Below are 18,347 nucleotides of genomic sequence, written 5' to 3' on the forward strand. Positions count from 1 at the left end.
CAAGGCACGATGCCCTACGCAGATCTTACTCGATTGTTGTCTGATCCAACACACCGGTGACTGGGATCCCGTAAAACTGCTGCATAGTGGAGACTGCTGACTGTAAGGCCTTCCCTGAGTGCAGCGCGGGCGCCCGTGAGTCAGAGGGAAGCAGATAGCCGTAGGACTTTAACCAGTTCTGGAAGACACGGGAAAGAGAAGGACACATTATACTGGAGAAGGCTCTGAGCTACCTGGGCAGAGATTTGCCCTTGAAACTCTGGATCATTTTACCGAAGGGACCTATGGACTCATGCTCTGATTGCTTCCCCTTTGTTCCCTCCTGCGCACACTGGTAAACTAATCTCCAGAAAACCCGGCTCTCGTTGGCTCTCTCCCTCGCTATAAAGCCTTCATGGGCTCTCTACTGGCTATAGAGCACAGATTAAATTTGCATTCAAGGCTTTCCGGTACCCTGCCTCTTTACTCTTTTATGCAGTGGTTTCCGCTGATATGTGACTAGACATGCAAGAGCCCAAGAATGCTTCCTTCTCTGAAGCAGAGTGGCCTGTTAAAATGTGCCCTCCAGAAACCGCTGTGTCTAACATCAGAGTCTGCTGAAGAATCACGTTGTAGAATACTTATTGACATGAGCTTATACAGGCTTTATTGTTAACCCCTCCAAAAGAGCCAGCCATCATACGTACATAGAAGCAAAACAATGCATTATTTAATTTAAATATAAATACATAATGTATGCATAGGAAAAAGCACAGAAGGGCACACATAAAAAATAAAAAATAATAGCATGGTTATGTAAGAGAATTTCTTGTTTTTAGAAAATATCCACGGAAGTATTTTGGTTTATATAATGGTGCACGATGTCTGCAACTTTTTCTTAAACACATTCAGAAAAGAGAGAGGGAGAGGAGAGAGAGATAGAGAGGTAACAAATGTAGTAAGGCATTAAGAATTGGGGAATCCAGGTGAAGGGTATTTGGGAATTCTTTGTTCTATTCTGGAAAACTTTTCTGGAAGCCTGAAATGATGTCAAAAAATTTTTTTTAATAAAAAAGGAATTAACCATGAGCATCCTGTGTTACAGTATCACGGGGGAGCATTTCTGTTTTCTAAGTTTTATGCATGGAGTCATTTAAAAAGGGGAGGAACAGTTCAAAAGGGCAAGAGCATCTGAACGTAACTTGGATGAAGCTCAGACAATGACTCTGAAGGACAGCAAAGTAGAGATGCTTATTCCCGCTGACAGACATGAGGGGCTGGAAGCCTGAAGAAACCAGAGCACCGGGAAATATCTGTGGCATCAGTTGGAAAATGAGGAAAACACCCGTGGGTCTCCTGAACCCACCCGCATTTACAGGAGCGCCTTTACAAGCTGGTCTCTGAGCCAGACGGAAGCTGCAGCCCATCCTCCAAGAATTATCCTGAACACCAAGTGATTTAAGGAAGGAGAAAGAACTTAGGAAACAATATTATTCCCGTTGTGATTTCTGCTTCTTGTCTCTATACGAACAGTCTTGTTGTGGATGTGTCTGTTGTTACAAGTAAAAAGCAAACCGTTTTGGGAAGGAAGCCAACCAGAAACTATAAATAAGTTATTATTTATTTCATCTAAGGTGACTATAACATCTTTACTGCCTTGTGATAAAATGCATCTGACAGATAGAAAACAAAACAGAACAATAAACCCTTAACAACGTCTACAACAGCACGACAACCTTACCTCGTTCATATTGACACCTAGAATGTGTTTTTCACTCCAAATTGTGGCACAGGGCATCGATACTTCTTGCACTTTTCTAAACATTGAATTTCTTTCATGCTTTTGTACGATTTCCCCTGGCCCTGGCATACTCCTTAGGCGAAAATCTTTCATTATTTTAAGGTTCCGTTCATAAATTACCACCTCCAGAAGATTTCCCTCACTCCCCAAACTAAGTCATTTTCTTCCTCGTTTGTGCTCCCCCAATCCCCTGTTATGGATAATCTAGATCTTATAATATTGGGTTCTAATTGTTACTTGACATGTCAGACTCTTAAGTGCCTCAAGAGAAGGGCCTGTGTTCTACTCATCTCTGTTTATCCAGTGTCCAGAAGTGCCTGACACACAGTGCTGCTGCTCATGTCTGCTCAACAAACGTAAGTGGGCACTCAGTGCATGCCAGGCACTGTGCAAGGCTCTGGGGATGCAAAGATGCTTAAGGAGCTCGCAGCCCAACAAGTAAACCCACCATGAAAACACAGCCCTCAAAACAGTGTGGAGGTCCCTTAAAAAGTTAAAAATTGAGCTACCCTATGACCTAGCCATTGCACTACTGGGTGTTTACCCCAAAGATACAGACGTAGTGAAGAGAAGGGCCATATGCACCCCAATGTTCATAGCAGCATTGTCCACAATAGCTAAATCGTGGAAGGAACCGAGATGTCCTTCAACAGATGACTGGATTAAGAAGATGTGGTCCATATATACAATGGAATATTACTCAGCTATCAGAAAGAACAAGTTCTCAATATTTGCTGCAACATGGACGGCACTGGAGGAGATAATGCTAAGTGAAATAAGTCAAGCAGAGAAAGACAATTATCATATGATTTCTCTCATCTATGGAACATAAGAACTAGGAAGATCGGTAGGGGAAGAAAGGGATAAAGAAAGGGGGGTAATCAGAAGGGAGAATGAAGCATGAGAGACTATGGACTCTGAGAAACAGACTGAGGGCTTCAGAGGGGAGGGGGGTGGGGGATTGGGAAAGGCCGGTGATGGGTAGTAAGGAGGGCACGTAGTGCATGGTGCACTGGGTGTTATGCGCAACTAATGAATCATCAAACTTAACATCAGAAACCAGGAATGTACTGTATGGTGACTAACATAATATAATAAAAAAACATTAAAATAAAAAAAAATCACACACACAAAAAAGAAAACACAGCCCTCAAAGTCAGGTGTGTACAGGGTTCTAAGGGGGTACAGAAGAGACGTGTCTTCTCCACATGGGGGTGGAGACGAGGAGAGAGGGGAACTCAGGGGAGGCTCCCAGGTGGAGAGGGATCGGAGCAGTGTTGAAGGGTACAGCATGTGCAACTGTGGGAGGGGAGCACGGTGGATTCTGAGAAGGGTTTCAAACGATAGGAATGGGGGAGGGCAGTGTGGTGATGAAAGGAGAGGGCCGAAAAGTAGGGACATGGAGGGAGATGTTATGTCATTATTGGTTCACAAAGTGGGAAGATTATAGAAAATCACTTTGACTTGACTGTGGCCCAGGATCAGCCAACAGGTTTAAGCAAATCATCTAGAAATGAACATGACAGGGTAGCTAAGTTACCCACTGTTCATTCTGTGGTCCGGCTGCTGATCCCAGGTTAAATCATGCCATTGAAATACTACATCCCTGCGCCTCATCCTCTCAGCTAGAATGGCACATTATGTTCCCTTTCTTTAATGGTAACTTCAATGAAGAATGATTGGGTTGAATAAACAGGGCATATGGTAGGAAAGAGGCACCCAGTTCTGAGATCGAATTCTGGCTTCACTGCTCACTGGCCGTGTGACACTGGGCAAACTGAAGTTCAATTTCCCTGCAAACCATAATTTCCATGCAAACCGTAATTCCTCCTCCACAGGATTACTGTTAAGATAAAATGAACAAATCCCCTCGATGACATAATCACTCAAAGGGGTTTGCTATTGCTTGGGATGCTGTCTCTGTAATCTTTTGCAAACTCAAGGTGGAAAACTTGGGCTCTGACTACTTTGCCTTCTGAAATTGAGTCATCCCACCTTCCCACATTCTCCCTGGACCGAGGACCAGTCCTGATGGGTCCTGTGGAGGGCAGTATGTGTCACAGTCAAGTCTGCTTGCCACAAGGTGGCCAGTGGCCATGACCGTCTCTCCCACAGCACCGAGAGCACCGCCCGGCAGAGAACTAACAGCTGGCTTGAATTGTGTACTCTTCACCCTCACTCAACTTTCTTAGGCCCAAACACAATCATTTTCTGTCTAGCTTGAGGAAAATGTTTTCCCTACAGGAGATTCTGTATGTTTTCAGATTCAGAAAGTGGACACTGGGTGGCTCAGTGGTTATCCCTCTTGGCCTTTTCCCCAAGAATCTGTCAGCCAAATGTATGGCTTAAATATGGAGCACGGTGAGACTTGGAAGTAACTTACTCTTTTCATCTTTCCCACCACCAAGTTATGTTTCATCGTTAAAAGTCTTACTTACAAACCTTCTTTCAACCTGTAAGCTGTCTCAAACCCTTCCAGAAAGAGGTGTGGTACGAATCTAAAATAAACCAAATTCCTCCTTATCTATGGAGTCTGCTGTCTAAAAACCCAGCTAAGATGAATTATGGCATTTGGGAAATGGCTGGGGATCTTTGGACAGATACCACTGACAAACCAGGCAGCCAACTGAGGAGTTCCTCTGAACTAGCACAGGAATTAAGAACCTTCTCCCCTCCTGCCCTCATTACTCTTTATGGTAAGAGATAAGGAACAGGGAACTCTGGGCATAAACCTACTCCAGCCTTTGAACACTTAGGGGAGTTGAAAGTAGCTCCTCCTCCGTAAAGGGCAACTTGGTTTACCCAGCTCCTTTCCTGGGATCCACAAGCAAGGAGCCCCTGGGGGCCAAATAAGATGTGCTGAGTCGAGCTCAGCAGCATCAGGAACCAGGATCTAAGGATTCAGGTCCTGGGCAAATGTCTGGGTCAGGACCAAACACTAGACTGGATCAGCCTTCTCTAAGCTCTGCTTCTGCTTCCCTCCCAGGTTCACTGGAAACAATCCTCAGAGCTCAGGGGCAGACCCCTAAGAAGGGAAATGGGAAGGGCAGGGGGCTGGTCAAAGGACAGCTCCAAAGCAGGGAACAAGGCACTGAGATTAGACCTGCGTGTGTGCCTGTGTACGTGTGTGAGAGGCTAAGAGGCTAGGGACCAGATAATTCCAACTTCTGCTGCTTAACCCAGTCTCTGCCACCCACTGGCTTCTGCCACTGTGTGACCCAGGCAGTCCTCTTGACCTGTCTGGGCAGAAGTCCTGGTGTTGGTGCAAGTCTTCTATATTCCAGCCATACCAATTCCAAAACATTCCCTGCCCTTGCATACTCGCGGGCTGTTCCTGCTGCCTACAAAGCCCATTCTCTTTATGCGTGTTAGCAGACTCATCCTTAAGGTCTAGCTGAAATGTTACCTCCTTTGGTAAATCTTCCTTAACTCTCCCTGCAGAACTAGTGGGCACCCTCCTTACCACTGCAGGGCTTTGCTTCTCTGCCACTCTAGACGCAGCAACCACAGTGCCTCCCACCTGTCGCTTGATATGTTTTCCCCACTAGATTGAGTTCTGAGGAGCAGAGAGTGTCGTATTTATTTTTGTACCTGCTGTGGCACTTAGAACAGTGCCTGGCACAACAAATCATCACTGGATGAATGAATGAATGAATGAATGAACGAACGAACGAACGAACGAACAAACAAACAGTTGGTCCAGGAGGCATTGCCTGGATAGCAAGGAGGGGATTTCATCTTGGGAAGGCTTCCTGAGTAATACACAAGAAACACCAAGCACAATTCTTGGTATCTGTTAGAGGCTGAGAAAAACATTTGCTGAAATTCAGTCTATTGTGGTTTGACTTCCTTGCTTCATGAGGCAATAGGCTCCATTGTCCCATCCGAAAGAAAGATAAAATCCATGAAAGGGAAAAAAGCCCCATTCAGTTTTAAACACAATGACCTACCTTCCATCTTTTTACACCTGGATCCATTAACCAATCACCAGCCATGTCAGAAGTCTGACCTTTATAGCTCAGTTAACCAACTCTAAGATGTCTGTCACCCTTTAAGCACTGAAAGAGGTGTAAACCCAGAAAAAAGTGAGAAAAATCTCGGAGTAGGGCGAGCAGGGACCAAAATAGCTGGGCTGCACCAAAGATGTAGAGATGGCAGACAGTACGTGCGATTGGTTTGCTGGCCAGAAGGTGGGATTTCAGTTCCTGAGAAGCCGAAGCTGAGATATTCAGTAGTGGCAGGCAAAGGAGAGAGTGGAAAATAACAAGGATAAAAAACATGGCCCGGAGAGGGAAGAGAGTGTCAGACAGCAGAGGCGGTGGTGACATTAGAAGTGGCATTGGGGGCAGCAAGAAGCAGATCAGCTGGTGGTGCTGCTGTTCGCTCTTGGAAAACAGAGAAGGCGGTGGAGGAGGAGAGAAAGTTGGATCTGCTAGACCAGCATGGCCTCCTGGGGGTAACCCGGAGCGTTGCGCCTGTTTGGGTGTGAGGCCAACCCCAACTGCACGGGTCTGGAGAAGGAGCAGGAGAATGATTAGAATCAGATGTTTGATCAGGATTACAGTGGGCTGGAAGGTATTATCCTAAAGGCCAGAGGGGAAACCCACAAAGAAGGACCAGGCAAGAGGTGTCACATTTGGAAGCACGAACTAGAATGAGGAAGAGAGAATGAAAGACCCTGATCAAAGAGTTTGGGTAGCAGAGGTCATATTCTAGGATGATGATGTGAGTAACAGGAACAAGGCATGACTTCAACACTCACAGGAGATCCAAGTCCCATCCTGGAGGGTGTATATGCAGAAGGACAGTGACAAACAGGAGCGTGACTAAGGGGGAGTGTCTGGGAGAATGAAGGAATCTCTCATATGAACCATGTCCTAGGAGGTAAGTATGAGGGATGTTTAGGCTAGAGAAGGGGGAGCTGCAGGGAACATGCCAGTCTTCATAAAGCCAACTGACTATGGATGAAGGAGATTTATTCTGGTTGACACAGAGGGCAAACCTAAGACCAGCACAGATTATAGGACATAGATCTTGACTCACGATAGGAAACAACTTTGAAACAAAAGTGCTCTAATTATAGCAACAATGATAATAGCTACTGTATTAGAATGCCAACTATATACCTGGCATTGTGCTAGGCACCCTAGAATGCAATGGCCCCAGGAGGTAGGAATCCCCCTATGTGCAGATGAAGAAACAGGTTCAGAGAATTATGCATCCAGAGTCACAAAGCTCATAAGTGGCAGGATTCAGACCCAGATATGAATGAAACCAGGCATTCCATATTGTCAGACAACTTGGACAGGCATCTCTTTCCCCTCCCAGGACATCTTACACCTCACACTCCTAAAGAGTGCTGTCTTACCTAACATCCTAGCTCCATACTCTTCTGCTGTGACCCCGGTGCCGGGCACCAACACCTACCCAGTTATCCAGCCAGAAGCCTCATGTGACCCATGACTCTACCTTCTCCTTCACGGCCCACATCCATCTTTTACCAAAGAACTATTGGTTCTACTTCCTAAACATCAGATGTGCTTCTGTCCATTCATTCATTCACTCACTCACTCATTCATTCATTCAGTAAGTCTTCAAGGACTTCCTACTATGTACCAGGCACTGTATGCTAGGCTCTGGGATAGAACAGCAAACAGAAACATTCTTGTTGGGGCGCCTGGGTGGCACAGCGGTTAAGCGTCTGCCTTCGGCTCAGGGCGTGATCCCAGCGTTATGGGATCGAGCCCCCACATCAGGCTCCTCCGCTATGAGCCTGCTTCTTCCTCTCCCACTCCCTCTGCTTGTGTTCCCTCTCTCGCTGGCTGTCTCTATCTCTGTCAAATAAATAAATAAAATCTTAAAAAAAAAAAAAAAAGAAACATTCTTGTTAATTTCTAGTTTCAGGCTAGTGGAAGAACCATGGGGCAATAAGTTCTATGACAAATAAAGCAGGTTGAGGAGCTAAGAGGGATGGGACAACCATTTTATAAAGGATGGTCAGGGAAGGTGGCCCCGTGGAAGTGACATCTGAGCGAGAGACCTAAAGAGGGAACAGAAAGTACCATTACCCCCGAGGCTTCAAGGGCTTTCCATCAAGAGCCTTCCAGGGAGAGGGAACCAGAGGTATCAGTCAAAGGGTACAGTATTTCACAAGATTAGTAAGTTCTAGAGATCTACTGTGCAGCATAGTGCCTAGAGTTAACAGTACTGTACTATATGCTTAAAAAATTTGCTAAGAGGGCAGATCTTAAGTGTTCTTAGCACAAAATAATAATGATAAATAATGAGGGCAGGAGGAAACATCTGGAAGGGGTGGGTTTGTTCATGGCATAGACTGTGGTGATGGTTTCACAGGTGTTTATCTCCAAACTCATTAAGCTGCCTATGTTAAATATGTACAGCTTTTTGGGTGTCAATTATACCTCAGTAAAGTGGTTTTAAAAAACAAAGAGCCTTCATGACTTGACTCCTGACTACCTCTGCAGCCTCTTCCACCATTCCCCACCTAGCACTCTGTGTTTCAGTGTGTTCTAAGTCTTCCAGACCCTTCCATGCATTGTTCCTTCTATCTAGATCACGCTCCTCTCTCTGGAGAGGCCTTCCTTGACCCCTTAATTTATCACAATTCTTATCACACAGTGTTGTCATCACATGATGTTAACTGGTCTCCTCTTCTTGACTGCGTAGTGCCCGAGGGAGGGCCCGTAGTCTGTCTTCTCCACCGCAGTACCCTAACACCTAGCTCAGGGCCTGGTTTGGATACTTATTTATTGAATGAAAATGAGTGGAAGTGTGGGCGGAGAGGGAGAGTCATCTGGTCAGAACTTGTAGAACAGGCCCTCTCAAACTCAGCACTACCGGTAGTTTGGGCCAGATCATTCTTCGGTGTAGTGGGGGGCGTCCTGTGCTCTGTAGGACGTTTAGCAGAATCCCTGGTTTCTTCAATTAGAATACTAGTAGCACCACCCCCTCAGCTGTGACAAAGAAACCGTCTCTAGACATTGCCGAAAGTCTCCCTAAGGGTGGGCAAAATTGCCCCGGATTGAGAACCACTACTATACAAAGATTCCCATATAGAGCTGCCTTGACTATCCTTCAAGGGTCCATTCAACCTTATATTTTGTTTTACGGAAAGCATGAGGCATCAGTCAGGAGCCTCCCAGGTCGAGGCTCAGAGTGAGAACCGGTTTCCTCATCTGGGCAGGTGGGCAGGAGTGGCCTTGATGTGGGGTCTGCTGAGGGGTGAGGAGTAAGGCAGCTCAAGAGGACGTGTAGGGTCATGGTTAAGAATGTATGCTCTGGAGACAAACTGTGCGTGGTTCAAATCCTAATTCTTCCATTTATTTGTTGCACGACCTGAGGCAAATTATTCAACCTCCCTCACGCTCACTTCCTCCATCCGTGTCGTGTCATTAGCCCGTGACTCGTGGAGTGGTTGTGGAGATGAAATAACATAAGACGTGTAGTAAGTCCTCAGTAAAACATAGCAATAATAATGACTATTATTTTCCTGAGAGGTGACAGGCAACTCTAAACACCTCGCTGTACGGCAGCCCTGTCACCAAGGCTGGGTCTCAGCGCACAGTCCTCGTGTGTCATGGGCCGTCAGCATTGCAGGGTTCGGGGAGCTTGTTAAAAGTGCATATTCCCGACTCTGAACCTAGACCCTATGAAACCGGACTGTGTGAGGCTGGAAACTGGGAATCTGCATTTTTAAACCATGAGCCCCTCAGGTGATTCAGCTGCCTGCTAAAGCGCAGAAACACAGCGGTAAGGACCCATCGCTGTCGGGAGCAATGACCTCGTGCCACGAAGGAATGGGCATGCCGTGTGCACTCTCACCTCTGATGTACTAAGGCAGGAAGGATGTCACCCACTTAGAAAATTAGCTCAATAGCCAGCCCTGCTCTCGGTGCTTCAGCTCTGCCATCATCTCTGGGTCCTTCACCTGCCCCTCTCCTGAGCTAGTCCTAACTTCAGGGTCCATCAGCATCCCAACATTGAGATTCCATTGTGTTACTGTACATTGCCATCAAGAGTGGCCTAACATCACCTTCCCCATGCATTGCTATGTGAGCTCAGTTCTCACCTCTGGGTTTTTAACCTAGGTTTCCCTGTCTGGCACTTAGGTCCTAAGCTGAGATTCCTATGACCTTAATCTGTTTCTCAAGGTCTCAGATTCCCTGCCTGTTCCCGGTCTTCTCCAGACAGTGAGACTCTAGTCCCTGTACACCTGGGAACTGGGTAGGGTCCTACCTAAAAAGCCAGGTCACTTGGGACCAAGATATCACTACATTGTCAAATATTACCTAACCTTGCTCGTTCCAGCTCTTTCCTCGGGCAAATGACCTCACTTCTTTAAGGTTCATTTTCTCCATTTGTTAAACAGAGGATGAAAAAGAAGTCTTGTGAGGAGGATCCAGTGAGATGATGCACTGTGGTAGATGAAATAACAGCCCTCCAAAGATGGCTACATCCTAATCCCTGGACCCCATGGCTATGTGAACTCACGTGGCAAAGGAGCCTTTATAGATGGGATGAAGGTAAGGATCTTCAGGTGGGGAGATTATCCTAGGTCATCCAAGTGGGCTCAATGTAATCCCAAGGTTCCTTGTAAGAGCAGGCAAGAGGGTCAGAGTCAGAGCAGGAAAGGTGACGACAGAAGCACGTGTCAGAGTGGCGCCATGCTGGAAGGGGCTGCACACCAAGGAACCCGCGTGGACGGCCTCTAGAAGCCAGAAAAGGCCAGGTATGAATTCTCCCTTGAGTCTCCAGAAGGAAGCCAGCCCTACAGAGACCTTGCTTTTAGTCCTGGTAAGTCCTGTTTCAGACTTCTGACCTCCAGAAGATGAGAAATCTGTGTTAGAAGCCACTAAGTTTGTGGTAATTTGTTTCTGCAGCAGTGGGGAATGAATACATGCATGAGAAGCATTTAGCAGATTCTGGCAGAAAGTAAGGACTCTCACAATGTTGTTGTCTGTGTTTTTGCTCCCACACTCTCTGGCAAGAGATGGGCCACCATCACGCTGTGGTGATGCCTCAGGGATCAGCCCTACCATCGTGTCAGTCCCCCAGCTCCTGTCTTGCCAGAGCCCTGCTTCCTCCTCCACCCGTACCACTGAGGTCCCAGCCTTGCCACTGAGCCCACCTCCATTATAACTAATTTTTTAAAATCTGAAACTTGAAGGCTTAACTATTCAGGTATCTAGAAAATTCACTGGTCAACATACTTTGAAACCATCTGATTTAATACACTTGTTTTGCAGAAGAGCAAGATAAAACATGAAAGGAGAAATGACTTATCCAAAATCACAGAGCAGGTTGAGAGAGGAAATGGAGTTAGCATCCCTGCCTCCTAGGGAGGGTTCTCTCTGCCATGCTACACCCTCCACGCTAGCTCTGGTTTGCCTCCAAGCGCTGTCTTTTTTTTTTTTTTTCCTTTTCACTTACAGCCAGTCTAAAAAGGGCCCTCAGGCTCGCCCACAATGCCCAGCTTAGCTGCTTGACAAACACCTTAATGGTACAGCGTTGCCTCTTGGCTGCCACCAGCTCTTGAGTGGGTGGTAAGTGCACTAGCGGGAACTCCCTGGCTCTCTGCTCCGTGTCCTTGGCCCGTTCCCAGGAGGCCACCACAAGCCAGACAATCACCATCCCCAAGGAGATGGCACATTTGGGGTTTGGGGTCAGCACTAGGATGTCCAAGTTTTCCAATTCCAGGGTGGCCTCCTCCCAAGGCCAGGAGAGGGGCCATGCTCTTATTCATTCTCTGAGGAGGGAGGAAGCTTCATCTTCCTCACCTTTTCCAGGGCCTTCCTGCCAACCTGCCACAGCTTTCTGTCCTCTGGGGTTTGACATACTGATGAGTTAAGAATAAGGGAAGCGGGAACACAAGACCATGGTCAGGCCTCAGTTTTTCAACTGTAACAGGCAGATGGCTGAAGTAGGTAACCCCTAAGTAATTATATAAAGTATAAAATATATAATAATTTTAGCTTGATTGGATTGAGTGTGGAGCCGTCTTCTGGTTCCTCGCTGCCAGTTTTAAATCCAGGCTCCTTAGCATGGCACTCAACGAGCTTCCCGATGTGACCCAATGCACCTTTCTAGCCTTATCTTCTGTCATGCACAGCCTACCCTTTTCCTGCCCACCCCACAGACTCCCCCTTTAGCTACTGACGACCTCCTTGTGTTGACTGCACACATCCCGCAGTTTCCTTCCTCTAAGCCTCTTTCCTTCCCTCTCTGTATTATGCCTTTACCACATGGCCTCTCCATGACAAACTATTAAATATCCTTCCAAATGCAACTTGAATGCCACTTCATCTGGGAGGGCTATCCAGGGGTGAGTGGACTTCCTCTGGGCTCCCAACGGCATTCTACACCCCCCTCACTCACCGCGTCTGTCACATCATATATAGTGTTTCCCGTGCCTGTGGTCCCCACTGAACGCTGCAGCTTACAGCCTGGTGAGGGAGAAAGACACAGAAAGCCTCGATGTTTCATTGAGTGGGATGATGGAGAAGGAGAAGGTGTTGTGAATGTGTTTGACAGGAGATCCAGGCTGTGAAGTCAGGGACGGCCTCCCTGAGAAAGCGTATCTTACTGAAGTCCTGAGATGGGAAGGAAGCCACCCATTAGAAAAAGAGAAGGAAGGCCAGGGTGGCCAGACTTGAGTAAGAAGGTAGTATATGCAGAAGGAAGCTGGAGAGCGGGGAAGGACTCAGTCACGCAGGCCCTCGCAGGCCTTAGGAAGCAGCCCGGTGGGGGCCAGATTCAGGGGGTTCCTAATATTCCTCATTCTACTTTCATGCGTGCTTGAGATTTTCCATAATAAGAATCAAAAGGAAGAAGTGGTGGAAAGCAGGGATAGTAGTTCATCTTCATCCTCAAAGCCGCTTTAAGCAAGGGGAGTGTGGGAGTAGCATGATCAGATTTTTTTGTTTAAAACTTTTTTATTATTAAATATTTCCAGCACTCAGAGAGGCATAAAAATAATAAAACAAACCTTGGATAATCGCCAACCAGCTTTGTTAAATCTTAGCTTTGGCCATATTTGCTTCGGATGTAACTGACCCCTGTGTGGATTTATTTTTAAAAGGTCACTCTGGCTGCCATTTGAGGAAGGATTAGAGGCAGGCAAGAGAGGCTCAGCGGGTGGGACATTTCCGAAGTCCAGATGAGATAGAAGTTCAGATGAGATAGAAGTTCAGACTACAAAGGAGGCGATGGAGGTGGAGACGAGTAGATGCCAAAAGGATCTAGTCAGGAGGAGGAATTGCTGGGGCTTGGTCAGTAATTTTGCTGAGGCAAGCGAGGTGAGGAAGAGGTGGCGGACCACCCCATCTCTCTGGCCCAGAGCTTTTGGGCCACAGAGAAGAGTGTGCCTGAGTGTGTGTGTGGTATAGAATTGAGTTTTTAAATCGACAAAAGTTATTGATAAGAATGCCCGTTTTTCTTTACCTACTTTGTTATAACAGCCCGTATGATCTTTGAGAAAACGTTGCCATTCTGCTATATGTCATTAAAGCCTCGTTCAAAGTTGTCTTTTAAAACGAATGCATGGAATAATGATGAAGGAAAACCAGCAAAGGACGTGAATAGAATCAATCCTGAGGTCCGGAGAAACTGAGAGCTTTGTTCCAAAATGTCTCAGCTGGGGAGGGCTGGAGCTGGGATTCGCAACTTCTATCCACACATTATTCCCTAAAACAGGTACGCAGATCTAAGTATGCCAGGAAAAAGCTCAAGGCATCTGGGCCGGAGCAAGCACCCAGCTGGCTCAGGAACAGGCCCCAGTCCCCCCACCTCTCAACCCAGCTCCAAGCAGGTCCCTTCTCTGCTCAGAAACCTTTAATGACTCCCCTCAGCCTTTGGACAAAAGCCAGTTTCACAATCTGCTCTCAGCCTCCCTGTCCAGCCTCTCCTCATACACGCTTACTGGAAATAGCCAGTAACGTGATGCCTCGGGCACATCAAGTTATCTGCCGTTTCCTAAACACGCCCTGCGCCTTCGTGGAGCCTTGGTTCCTGGCTTTCCTTCTGTCTGGACTGTCCCCTCACCGTTGTCTGTCCTTCTCTTCCCTCAACGGTTCATCTTTAATACCAACCTCGTCCCTGAAACATTCTCTAAGAGCCTCCTCTCCTCCCCACGCTGTGCTCCTCGCCCTCATTTACACCTCTAGCACGCATTCATCTGTTCTTCAAAGAAAGGTACTGACTTTCGTGTTCGAAGCATGATCGAGAGAAGCTGGTGGGGGCACAGACAATGAAATCAATAAAGAAATATTGAGAATGTGCCGAGCAACTGTTCTAGATCCTGAGGAGACATTGGCTGGAGTCTACTAAGAACTGGTTCCTCTCGTTCTGAGTTCAAACTATACCACGTGATAAGGCTAGGCATGTCCGCAGATCAGTCTCTTTAGTACGATTATAATGCACTTCTCTATGCTCTGAAACTACCTCTTTCAAGGACTGGAGTGGGACAACCCTGAAAGTGGAAAAGATTGGCTAAAAGGCTATTGCAGAAATCTAGAACAAGCACGCAGACCAAGGAGAGAAAACCCAGCTTCTAGTCCTAGCCTTCCTGTTGATTAGCTGCTTGTGGGTCCCTGAACGAGATGGGGACAGGTCACATCCTTTCTCAGAGTCTATGCTCATCTATAAAATGAGGACAATATTTTCCCTACTCACTCGTGGTGTTGTTGCCAGGATCAAGTGGGGCCACTCACATGACAGCATCTGGAAAGTGCAAAGCACCTTTCAGATATGAGGCTGTTAAAGTCATAGGAAAAAACATAGTAATAATAAGAGAAATGAATTAAATGCTGCAGACTAGATTCAGGTTAGGTAAGAGGGAGAACTTCCTAACAGTGAGACCTTTTTTTTTCTTTCTTTCTTTTCTTTTTTTTTTTTTTTTCCAGACAAGAATGAAGCTATACTGGTAGGCCATGACCATATTGAAAGAAATTTTGGTTTGGGAATCTGTCTGTGCTTCTTAATAGGCCTGCCCCACTACCAGACTCATCAGGGCTCTAACTTTTCTTGACTAGAGGTGCAAACCAAAGAATGCTCCCCATCTGCCCAGAGCAGGTCCCTCAAAGCTGGTCTAGAGGGCAGGAGTCCATTATGCCTTTGGTCGAGGTGTCACACTCCGTTATTTGTGTGACCCATGCTGATCAGCTTGTCTCTTTCTGTCTGTACTGACCTTCCTCAGAATCAAACTGGAAAGTAGCAGGGCCAAAACATTATTTGTGGGACATTCTACTCAGCTAATAATAAGAGAAAGGGATGCTTTAAATAAACCAAACACAGGAAGCCAATTAGGGAATCAGTGGGACCCCCTGATGTGCAAAATACAAAAGAAAGACTCAAGAATGCAAAGGAGAAAACAGACTGAATGAGGTGGGTTTTTTTTTTTTTTTCATTTTGTCTTTTGGTAATGCTAGATCACAGATACAAAATCAAAAGCCAAAGATAGTGAAAATGCTTTCAACTAAGAAGTCAGGAGACCAGGGAAAGGTTTAGAGTTCTGAATCACCTACTATCAGATTTAGAGACATTGGGTAACTAAGGGCAATTCGAGAAGTGTCTAATAAGTACTACTATGTGCTTCTTTGGTGATCTCTAAGATCACGGCCACCTCTCAGTGCCTCTCTATTGTATGTCACTACCACCAGATGACAACATACTGAGCAGTGTTTCAAGGGTGAGATTGTGGGACCACTGCCAAAAGGAATAACCTCTATTTCCAATGAAGGAAGGACAGGTGGGCAATGAGTCGACTCCTTAAGAAGCATTTTAGAAGGGAGCTTAAGACACACCTGTCCATAAGCATCTATTTCAGATCCATAGTAACTTTTTGGCACAAGGGATAAAGAGTAGAATCACCGAATGTTTATTGAGTAATTAACGATGAGCATTGGGGATTGTGTAAGATGTAAAAACACAAGATGTTTTTAGGCCCTGCCTAAGAACTGCCTAAATGATGTTTAGGTATTAAAAAAAAAAAAAATTAAAGGGCAAACTGGCTGGGACTGCTTCAAAGTGTTGCCCTGAAAAGAGAGGAATAAATAACTAGAGAAGTCAGGGAGTTTCCTGAAGAAGTGGGGCTTGGGCTGAAACTGTAAGGAAAGGTCACAGATGGATGAACGGAGGTACAGATGCAAACGGGATGTGATGAGCAGAGAAACGTGGGTAGTTTGTCTTAGGATAAAGAAGAGACAAGCTTGTCTGGAGTAAGAATGTGTACCGATGAGCAGTGGGAAAGACAGCCTTCTAGAGAGGACGTAGTGTGGATTCAGACTCCAGAGGACTTAAAAAACAGAAAGAAGAATTAAACATTATCTGGTGGCTGAAGAGCAACCATATTCCTGTAAGGTTTCAATCATGTGAGCTGCTGTGTTCAATGAAGGGATAATTAGGTGCAAATTGGTGAGAGAAGCAGTGGATACAATTCTTCTATCTTTTAGAAACTTTTGGACAATATATTAGACATGGAAAATGGAGTCATCAGGGAATTAAGGTGTTTTTTTTATCAGGTCACTTGGAGATAGGAAACAATAGAAATAAAGGGTCACTTCTCGGAATGAAAGGAAATTAAGAGTTCAGGGGGCCCCAGGAGACCATGCTGGGACTTGTCTGATTTAAATTTTTTTTAAGTGATCCAGAAGTAGAGCAAAATGAAAATTTCAAGAACTGCAGATCATCTAAAACCTTTTCAGGTAGGGAAATGCTCTGCCAAAGAAGACAAAGCTGAAGGAAGGTACTGAGTGGGATGTAAAATGGCAGATAAACGTCAATGTGAGGAAATGTAAGGTAATGCACTCTGATAAAAATAATCCAGGTACAGGGTGTTGGGTTCCAGGCTATCAGTTTTGATACAGGAAAGGGATCGGAGAACTACTGCAGATTGTTTCCTAAAGACAGTGTCCTAACGTGTGGGTCAGGAAGGCTGACAAAGGGATAGGCAGAAGTGGGAATGGAGCTGAAAACCAAAGAAGGAATCATCCTTCCTTTGTGCCAGACTACAGAGTCCCACATCTGGGACAGTGGTCAGGTTTACATCTATTGAAAACTAGGGCCCAAGGATATCTAAAAAAAGGCAACTACAATGACCCAGAGGATGAATGTGGCTGTTCTATGGGTGGCTGGTCATAAGGGGGAAGCTCAAGCATGAAAAGACAAAGGCTAAGCGAGGTGGAGTAATCAAAGCCTATAAAGCTGATAAGGATAAGGTGTGGGTACGCATAACCTTTCCTCCATACCCTGACATATATAAGCACATAGCCTCCTCTTAATGCTTGAAATATCACAGGAATAACAGGGTTTCAGAGTTGAGATCATCTAGCCCTATCCCTTTATATTAGATGGTAGAATTTAAGCTTAGAGAGGGCAAGGAAATGGTCCAAGGTCAAGAAGCCACCAGGGGCCAAGGTCAGATTAGAGCCCAGGCCGCCTAAATCCCAGGCCAGGGTCTTCCTACCTCACTCTTTGCACTCAGGAAGACTAAGGGAATCTGACTTTTTATAGGATATAAACTTATGAAACACATTACTTTGAGATGTAATAAAGCTGAAAACACAAACGGGCGAGGGAAAGTTTCCACTCAAAGTCAACCAGCAGTAAGATCTTTGAAAGACAACTACCAACTGGGGCAAAAGAGACTTTTTACACACCCTAATTTTTGGGGATCATGTACCCCTTTGATAGTCTGAAGAAATCTAGGGATTCTTTCCTGGAAAAATACATTTGCATGCACAAACACAATCTTGCACAAAATTTCAGGCCCCCTGAGTCCCATGCCCAATTAAGAACCCTGTTCTGGCACATTCTTCTGAACAGACTGCCTGCTTCAACAAATGCACCCAATCTCACAGGATAACTGAGGCAATCACTCTAGCTTTTCTCTGCAAAGAACTACTGTCCTAACTTATTACTTATCTCGTATTAGAATTGCAGACCTCCAGGTTGGAAGAGACCAGAAAAATTACCTCGTCCAACTGCCCCTCGCAACTCCTCCTCTGTGATATAGAATAGTTTCACGGTTAAAAACATGGTGACTAGAGTCAGCCTGCCTAGGCTAGAATTCCAACCCCATCACTTGATAGTTGTGTGACCTTGGGCAAGTTACTGAAGCTCTGTGAGTTTGTATCCTCATCTATAAAGGGGGATAATAATGACAACTATCTCATAGAGTAGTCATGAGGATGATAAGAGATTATTAATATAAGTCATAGCACCAGGCCTGGCTCCTAGTGAGTGCTCAGTAAATGCTAGTTGGCATTATTGTTATTATTATGCATGTATCCATCCAAGCACCGCCCCCCCTCCCCGGAGCTTTTGCTTGCACATGTCAGTGATGAGCAGCTCACCGCCTCCTAAGCTGGTTGAGCAGCTCTGATTGTTACAAACTTCTTTTAATATTGAGCTGAAATTTGTCTTCTTGCAACCCCTACCCCCACCCCTGTTGACCCTAATTCTGCCCTGTGGGGCCACTCAGAGCACGTCTACCCTTCCAGCCCTTCAGATACGAAGAGAGTGATCGAGTCCTTCCCCCGCCCTCCCGTCC

The 18,347-nt window shown here is 45.9% G+C and overlaps 1 protein-coding gene across 5 annotated transcripts in view; it reads right to left on the reverse strand.

The window, feature by feature from the left end:
* Positions 1 to 18,347, reverse strand: part of MMP24 (matrix metallopeptidase 24) — a 50,773-nt gene that overhangs the window by 24,274 nt on the left and 8,152 nt on the right. For 3 of the 5 annotated variants that reach the window (XM_034641746.1, XM_034641747.1, XM_034641745.1), the window contains one exon: positions 30 to 178. In XM_034641746.1, coding sequence (XP_034497637.1) covers positions 30 to 85 — 56 coding nt within the window. In that variant the 5' untranslated portion in view covers positions 86 to 178. Of the gene's footprint in view, positions 1 to 29; positions 2,300 to 10,291; positions 12,853 to 18,347 lie in introns of those variants that run through there. The other 2 variants (XM_019796597.2, XM_011221252.3) reach the window with 2 other exon arrangements.

Source organism: Ailuropoda melanoleuca, chromosome 13 (genome assembly GCF_002007445.2).
Source record: "Ailuropoda melanoleuca isolate Jingjing chromosome 13, ASM200744v2, whole genome shotgun sequence".
Classification (NCBI taxonomy): Eukaryota; Metazoa; Chordata; class Mammalia; order Carnivora; family Ursidae; genus Ailuropoda; species Ailuropoda melanoleuca.